The following is an 8,664-nucleotide window of genomic DNA, read 5'->3' as shown; positions in this document are numbered from 1 at the left end:
AGATATTTGGTTTTTAAATTATATTTTAAAACCTTATTAAACCTTCACCAAAAAAAACTCCTACACCTACAACCTTATAAAAAATTAGATTTTTGATTAATTAGAAAAAAGCATGATGAACATCAAAATATTTTAAGTTGTAAATAAGTGAAAATAGACATTTTGTATAATAAAATAAAATCATCAAAATATTCAAATTAATATATTTTTAAATTTTTTTAATATACAATCTTCTAAATTTTGTTTTAAATTTTAGACTTTTAAAAATACTTTGAATAGATACATTAAAACACATTAAGAAAAAAATTACTTCATGTAAATTCTCAAATAAATTCCATATGCAATTCTTGGCCACTATTTATTTTAGTACCATGAATAAGAATAACAAATAACAGTGATAATAATAATATGTTTATTCAAGATTTCAATTGAAAAATATATACATAAAATTCCATCACATCCATTGCTTGCTAACTTACGTCCATTTCAAATTCCAGACACCTATCCAATTTTCAAACACCATTCTATTCTTCCACAAGCATTTATTAACAGAAACATTTTACAACATCCACCTTCTAGGTACCACCAAAGAAGGAGATTTGGATAACTAGTATGAGTTCATAAACTTGTAAGAATTGAGTTTATGCATACACATGGGACACAATATCCTTCACCTTCCTCAGCAGAATAGGAAAACCAACACATCTGACAAACTACATGTTGGCTCACAGCACCTGATAACAGGAGATCGTCTTACAAGCGTAGTAAGGCCAGAACATGCATGGATATCTCACTTGTATCGGTTAAATCCAAACGAGGACTTCCTCTCTCACAATCTGAAGCATATCATCTTTCGTCTTCAGAAGTTGTTCTCAAGGAATATTTCCAGTGGTCCTCCATCTAAGCCCTTGCAGCAAGTCACTGAAGGGTACTCAGACTCTGGAATGTTCTGCATGTGCCAATACACAGGATTCGCAACCTGCTGTTCCTGCACCCAGAAAGCTTTGAGATGTGTTCCTGGTTGTTTCACTTGCTACGAAAGTGATGTGTACCTTTAGGATGAGGGGGGATTTTAGAAGAGAAAATATGTCTGGCTTAGAGGCAGAGACTCGGCAGGCTCGCACACTAGCGGCACTTTGTCAGCTGTGACGTGGTACGTCTCGGGATCCACTTCAATGACGGGCGTTGCGTTGTTGAGCTTCATGTCGGCCTTGCCAATGTTGCGAACATTTTGCACAGCTTCCACCCGTTTCTGCAGTCCGTAGGCAGCTTTCACGCCCGCCTCGAGTGCAGCCTACAACCCAATTGAGCATTTTATTAATACTCCTGCGACCTTTGGTTGATTGAAGTCTTGTACACAAGACTGTTAACATGGAAGTAACAACTTAACAATGTCATTACAAGACAGTATCTTAGCAATTAGACGCTGTCTAAATAATATTACCTTGCTGACGAAAGCGATCGACTGGGAACTGCACGCCTTTCCATGAGCTCCAAACATTGGTCGCATGAGTTTCTGCTTAACCGCAACCATACGTGTCGCGTGTGAGAACAACCAACACTGGGACGTCTTAGTTGTAGACAGTAATGATAATCCCTTGTGGTGCCCCAATGGATTCTTGTAGAATCCACATTAGGCCTTTACAAGTATTACTAATGGTTGTAAAGACTCAGATGGGACAGATTTAGGAATATCATGAAAGCATGAATTCAGTGTTGGTTAACTTTGAAGAGGGAGCTCGAGAAGGCTTATTAGCCTCAAAATATAAACCAAATCGATTCTAATGCTGAAAGCAAGCTAGTGTTCAGAGATAAGTTGGAAGTGTCTCATAACCGCAACGCACCGGTTCAGGAGTAGGGATGCTGGCATTGGCATCTCCCATCTGTGCCCACGCGATAAAGCCACACTTGAGAACCATCTCAGGCTTCGCTCCAAAATGTCCTGGTTGCCAAAGCACTAAATCGGCGAGCTTACCTACCTGCGACATACAAGATAGCATCAGGAACACGAACGACGAAACAATTTCAAAGATTCGTCTTAAGTTGAATAGACCATTCACAAGCTCCATATGGTAATGAGATAGATCCAGTAGGTGTGGATGATCCCTGAGATCTAATGAACGCAGTGACATCAAGAAACAAGATACGTGTGGTGAGCTTACTTCGACAGAGCCAATGAGGTGAGATACACCGTGAGCAATGGCTGGGTTGATGGTATATTTAGCAATATATCGTCGAATACGCAAATTATCATTATCATCATTCCTCGTTTCAGGAAGCTGCTTGCGCTGCGATTTCATCTTGTGCGCTGTTTGCCAAGTGCGTGTTATGACCTACGGAAAGCCCCTCTCAAAAGATTAATTCATTGCGTCAAGCATCCAGTCATGGGAGATCAAATCTCAAGCTTGAGTTATAAGATCTTTAAAAAGACACAATTAGATGCAAGTAGAAGTAAACAAATTTTATGAGAACCTCGCCAATTCGACCCATCGCTTGAGAATCAGAGGACATCATGCTGATGGCCCCCATATCATGAAGAATGTCTTCAGCAGCTATCGTCTCGCCCCGAATCCGAGATTCTGCAAAAGAAACGTCCTCTGAAATATTCTTGTTGAGATGATGACACACCATCTGCACAGGAGCACCAAAGATCAGGACGCCATTATGGAAATTCTAAACCATGTTTCCCAATAACATCTCAATCATCCCAAACTTATGTTTATCTAAAAGAAATATTTCTCCATCATCAAAAAAGACCAGCTGCTAATGGCTATTTTACTCCCTTTGAAGCAGTTCATCTAGTAGAGAAAAGAAATGCTGGCCACATGCTAGGATGAACATTCTCTCAAGATTGCAAAACAGTCCAGCTCAGTACCAGCATGTCAAGATGTTCATCTATGGTATTGACTGTGTAAGGCCTTGTGGGATTTGTTGAAGATGGCAAAATATTAGGCAACCCACAGACTTTAATGATGTCAGGTGCATGACCACCACCCGCACCCTCACTGCCATCCCCCAAAAAGCCTCACAATCAGTATGCAATTTCCAAATGTTCTTCCTGTAAGTAAGGAAAGGCTGTCCGTTCTGCTACATCAAATCTTATGATGTAGGTGAGCTTTTCTGGTACAACTAATGCTTTTGCGTCCAACCATAAGAAGTGAATGTCGTATGCGTTCCCTACCTGTGGTAAGTATGAATAGTCCGGCCTCCAAATGCTTCAATCGACTGCTCTACACACCCTGACTCATTCAGCGTGTCTGTATGGATTGTCACCTGCAGGAATATACAACAGTAAAATCCTTGAGAAAGCGTGGGAACATAGTGTAATACGATAGTAAAATCGCAGGAAGCGAAAATTAAAGACCTACAAAAAAATCAATATTTTTCTTGCGGACATCTAAGGAGTATCCTACCGCCTTCATCCAGAGGCAAAAACCAAGAAAGATGCACCAATAACGATTAGAACAGGTGGAGACCATTACCTGTATGTCATATTCATCGGCGACATTAAGACAGTTCCTGATTGCAGCCGGAGTAGTTCCCCAATCTTCATGCAGTTTTAATCCTATAGCACCAGCTCGTATTATTTCTGGCAGTCCTTCTACATCAGACGTATTTCCCTGCAGCAACAAACAGGAGCAATAGCTTCAAGTACTTGGTTTGCAGTAACCATAAACACATATACATCCACTAATTTTCCTCTCTCTAAATTACACCAAATTGAGGACCTCAAAATCATGAAAACCGTTCTATATTGTGTTCACCAGAGAGCAAACAAAAAAACTGAATCTCAAAGAAGAGATGATCCCTTCCAGTCAATATTCCCCTTGGAATCTATAGCTGTTAATGAAGGCAACTTCAAAAGCATATACCTTGCCAGTAAAGCCAATATTAAGGGGAATCTCGTCTGTAGCCTGCAGCATGAGACGCATATGCTCTGAAGATGGAGTGCAAGTTGTAGCACAAGTGCCATGGGCTGGCCCTGTACCGCCTCCTATCAACGTTGTCAACCCTGACGATAGATTGTGTTTTTAGTGGTGTATGAATCAGTGGCGTGATGACTTCTCTACAACCCAATACTCGTCACAACCTAGATAGGTCATGACTGAAAGACCAAACAGATTTATCGAACCCACTTTCTATCTTAGACAAATACCTCCACTTTCACCTGAAGAAAACTTCTCACCAGAATCACTCATGAAGTACTTGCAATTCTTCAACATCTCCGAAATACAGGAAAAGGCCACACTCGTGTTTGCACTCAATAAGGGAAAAGGGGAAAACAAGTACCAGCTGCTATGGCCTCATCCGCGAGTTGTGGACATATGTAGTGTACGTGGGAATCTATTCCACCAGCTGTGAGAATCATACCTTCTCCTGCGATTGCTTCAGTATTTACCTTCCAAAATAAAAAGCAACCATCTCAACCCAAATGAACTAGCACAAGAATAAGGCCGGCATATATCTCACATAACTGCCTATTCAAGCTCAGGTTACTCACCCCCACAATCATGCCTTCAGTAACACCGTCCATGACATCCGGGTTCCCAGCTTTACCAATGCCAACTATGATTCCTCCTTTGATGCCGATGTCAGCCTTGTAGATACCAGTATGATCGATCACCAGAGCGTTGGTAATTACCGTGTCTAGGGTCTCATTCTCACCACAGCCACTTGCTTGCCCCATTCCATCTCTTAAAACTTTTCCCCCTCCAAACTGACACTCGTCCCCATAAAAAGTATAGTCCTTTTCAACTTTAGCACACAAGTTTGTGTCACCAAGTTGCACCTTGTCGCCAGTTGTGGGTCCATATATATGAGCATAATGTTCCTTATCAACTTTAAAAGTTAGAGTGCTATCCACCCCAGAGACCCCAGTCCTGTTTCACCCATAAAATATTCAGATTTCACATACACAAACACAAAGATTCGTTTAGAAACCACACAAATCAAAGACGGAAAAATCATATCCCATACAATAACTGCAAAATCAAACCTCAAAGGTCATCTACAAAATGAAATGTGAAACGTCATCAAAAAGCTGTAGGGAGGAAGTTGACATACAGTGCATTGGACTCATGAGCATGTAGGAAATTTTTGGCCAGAATGCTTTCCATGATCGTTGGTAGACGAGAGTGATCTACTGGACCAGAGGCCAAACCATTTCCTCCTTTGATGACCTTCTTCCCTCCAATGCTGACCAGTGTTACCCTCTTGGTATCACCTGGCTAATGTTTCGCATCCAACGCCAGAAGCTTCAGAACGTAAATTAAGAACCATAATACAACAGAATCAGTGATACGATTAGACATAATTTAACAGACAAGCTCTCACAAAATGCATTGGTGCATGGTGAACTAAAGCCCAAGGCAGAAAGTAAGTCAAAAGTTTACCTCAAATCTGACAGCCGACCCAGCAGAAATATTGAGGCGCATGCCATAGGCTTTCTCTCGATCAAAACAAAGGTAAGGATTGGTTTCAATAAAGTGATAGTGACTACCAATCTGCAAACAAGTGAAGTTTATCATAAGGAAAGATATCTTCAATGGATAGCCTAATTCTAACCCTCTTCACACGCCTCCAGAAAATACCATATAATATACACTGCCAAGCATAAGTGATCAGCTACTCTTTGCTCTAATGAAATATTTAAAGAAAACGTATGCCGATCTACGTTCAATTCATTCTGGAGAAGCATGGACATCATTCTGAACGATCAGTGCAAACCTGGATAGGTCGGTCAGCGCGGTTGCTAACAGTCAACATCACAGCTCTTCGACCTTGATTGATGACGATTTCACCCTTCTCAGTGATCAGCTTCCCTGGATACATTGCTTCCATGTGGAAGTGGAAGGCACCCAAAGGTGGCACTGCGAAACAAATATCAATATTTATCACGTGAGAAACATAACACAATTTCTTTATACAATCACGTCAGAACATGCCAGTAAAAGTATACAATTTCTAGGATATCAGGATCTGGCTCACCTGGAAGGAACGAGCCATGCAACGCCAATGCTAAATCTCCATCTTCCGATGAAAAGGGTTCATGTATTGTAACGAGCTTTGTACCGTCTCGGAATGTTCCTTCAACCTGCACATTTGACAGCACTATTGAGTGACTACTCGGTATAGTTGAGAGAAGAGTTGCAACTTGAACCTGAAACTTGCAGATTAATGAAGGAGAAAGCCCCTGACCTGAACTGATTCCACAAGGTATGGTACGCCAGGCATCACTTGTCGCCTGCACAATGAAACAAATATTGAATTACCTGTGGAAGATTTGCGTCAAAATAACAGGATGCCGCAAATAGACCAAAAATTATTATTATGACAATAGGATCTTGCATAATTCACATATACATGTCTTCGCTACTTGATAATCTTCCAGATGCTTCACAAATAGCACTACAGGATTTTTCAAAAAATGTATCTTCGCACATTACTGTCAAGGCTCTCAAGCTGGACCAACCCACACGGAGAAAACAAAGCTAGAGCTGTAGATTTGATTTTAGAGGCCAAATGCGACGAACATGGCTTAAACTGACGAGAGCCCCAAAGAGTTGCCCGCATTCAAGAGTAGTAACAAACAGTCACAGCCCTTTTCATTGGCGGAGTAACCACAGACATTAGGCCATACAGGAGTTTGACAGTACAGAAGAGATCCTATCAGAAATTGTTATCTGCACATGGAGAGGACCATGGCAGATAACAATGATGAAAAGTCGAAAGCATGAGCAAACATCCCAAAGTCTCGACATGAGGCAAATGTCCATGACCTACCTCCCCAACATGCGCTTGCCTAAGTCCATCAGCTCTGCAACCGACTTCCCCTCTCTAATGAACTCCAACACCTGTTCCAAAGTAACCGACCAAAACATCAATTGCGATAGTGCATTGGCATCGGAGGAACGAAAAGACGTGCGGAGCACAATCAAACCATTCTACGGTATGGATTTGCAACAATTTTCGCATCTTCAACCAGCAGTGTGAATGCATTCTTGGATGCGCTAGTTTTGACGAAGCGAGCAAGAATTTGTGCCTAGGTTTAGAGTTCCATATTAAAGAGCCATTCATACAAAACAATTTACCTGTGTAGCTATCAAAGCGATAGCTTCAGGGTGGTTGAGGCGTAATCCACGGGCCAGCCTCTTCTGGGCAAGTACTCCCGCCCCATGCAGGGTGAGCTTGTTCACCTCCCTTGGTGACAGCTTCATTTTGTTACCGCCTTAAGGCACTATCGTCCTGTACTTTCCCCTGTAGTACGTGGTCGGGATCATCAATTTCTGTCAACTCAACGTGATCCACAGAACTAAGAAGTCAGAGAATATCCTCCAGCCAACAACACACACACACACACACACACACACATGAAAAGAGACTACTCTCTATGGTCATCAATCCTCATTGTTTCGAAATCACTTCGGCCTGAACTTACAATCGAGAAAATACGACTGCTGCTTCGGTCGGGCGCAGGAATTCTAGCAATGAGCACCAGACTTCAACACACCACACTTGTAGCCTCAACAGACCCGAGAATCGTCACATCGTCACCATCTTCGTCCTAATTATACAAATTTATCAACAAACTGAACAACAACGCAATACATCTACCACACCAACTGCTTGAATTCGTGTCACGCACTCGCACACAACTCGAAATTCAAAACCCGGTCTCCATAGCGCCAAGCGTAAAGGCACTCAAAGTGAAGGAAAAAAAAAAAAAACCCCACAAAACCCACAAAACCACAAAACCACAAAACCTCTCGTCTCCTCACCCAAAACCAACGATCCAACATCAGTTCAGAAACTCTCAGCTCAAATTCTGCGAGAGAACGAACTCCCAGTCACACCAGGAAAGGCATCCACCATCAGTATCGAAATCCACAAAGCAGAGGATCATGGACTCACATGGCAAAGAGGGGATCCCGACGCAACGTCCCAAGGGTAAAAATCACATGCAAAATGCTCTGGCACGCCATGAGGCAAGGGGGGTATGCGATGCCGCGATGAAGAGGCAGGAATCTGACAGTGCGAGATGGCTATTTTTACATGGCCGAGTGCGGCACTGTTGCGCCTGGTTTGGAGATTAGGCCCCCGATTCTCTCCCTCGCCCCCCGACGCAGCCATTCCGCAATTCCCCGTTGCCGCGACCTCTCCATCGCCCCCGTTCGAATTGCTCCCTGCGCGCGCTGCTTCTCGGAAGCTGGGAGCCTCCCCGTCCCAAGCCTCGGCGCTGACGTGGAATCTTGGATGGGGATTTGGATGGATGTTTATTATTCGTGGATGATGTTTGTATTCATCCATCTAAATGTCTCCTCCACAATGCTTGCAGTAGTTGGGTGACTTCGGTATGCGTTGGCTTTTCCAAACAGTAAACACTCAACCTGAGAAAAATATGCAAATGAAGGTATTTACTGAAGAAGATCATCGTGGGTGTAAATAACAATTTCGGTATCAGAAATGGTTTTTTGATTACTTCTCGAATTAAAACTAGTCGTCGTTTGAATAACCCGGATTGACATGCATAATTAGAAAAAAAATCCGAATTCCTTGTTGAACCAAAGAAAACATAATAGTCAAGTTTTTATTAGTGTGTATCATTGTTGCTCTTCTTACGACATGTTTCTTAGGAAAGGTGATGATTCAACAAGTTTAGTCTAA

The 8,664-nt window shown here is 42.2% G+C and overlaps 1 protein-coding gene across 4 annotated transcripts; it reads right to left on the bottom strand.

Moving 5' to 3' along the window:
* Positions 1-522: 522 nt before the first annotated feature.
* Positions 523-8,079, bottom strand: LOC112276846 (uncharacterized). Of its 4 annotated transcripts, none has more exons than XM_024508602.3 (20): positions 7,912-8,053; positions 7,439-7,564; positions 7,092-7,286; positions 6,784-6,854; positions 6,199-6,244; positions 5,989-6,094; positions 5,728-5,870; positions 5,394-5,504; positions 5,065-5,228; positions 4,502-4,880; positions 4,291-4,399; positions 3,873-4,012; positions 3,483-3,620; positions 3,182-3,273; positions 2,876-3,005; positions 2,473-2,631; positions 2,163-2,333; positions 1,845-1,979; positions 1,445-1,516; positions 523-1,294 (listed from the first exon to the last, which is right to left on the bottom strand). In XM_024508602.3, exons 3-20 carry the CDS (start codon positions 7,215-7,217, stop codon positions 1,073-1,075), a joined length of 2,514 nt encoding a protein of 837 aa, XP_024364370.1. In that variant the 5' UTR covers positions 7,218-7,286; positions 7,439-7,564; positions 7,912-8,053; the 3' UTR covers positions 523-1,072. The 4 variants fall into 4 exon arrangements, with proteins under 4 accessions (XP_024364370.1, XP_073387162.1, XP_024364371.1 ...); XM_073531061.2 differs by having other exon boundaries at positions 7,092-7,257; XM_024508603.3 differs by lacking the exon at positions 7,439-7,564 and having other exon boundaries at positions 7,912-8,079.
* Between the last annotated feature and the right edge of the window lie 585 nt (positions 8,080-8,664).

The sequence above is a fragment of the Physcomitrium patens genome, chromosome 24, assembly GCF_059467195.1.
Source record: "Physcomitrium patens ecotype Gransden chromosome 24, ASM5946719v1, whole genome shotgun sequence".
Classification (NCBI taxonomy): domain Eukaryota; kingdom Viridiplantae; phylum Streptophyta; class Bryopsida; order Funariales; family Funariaceae; genus Physcomitrium; species Physcomitrium patens.
Note: the sequence above shows the minus strand (reverse complement) of the source record. Positions and strands in the feature narration are given on the sequence as shown.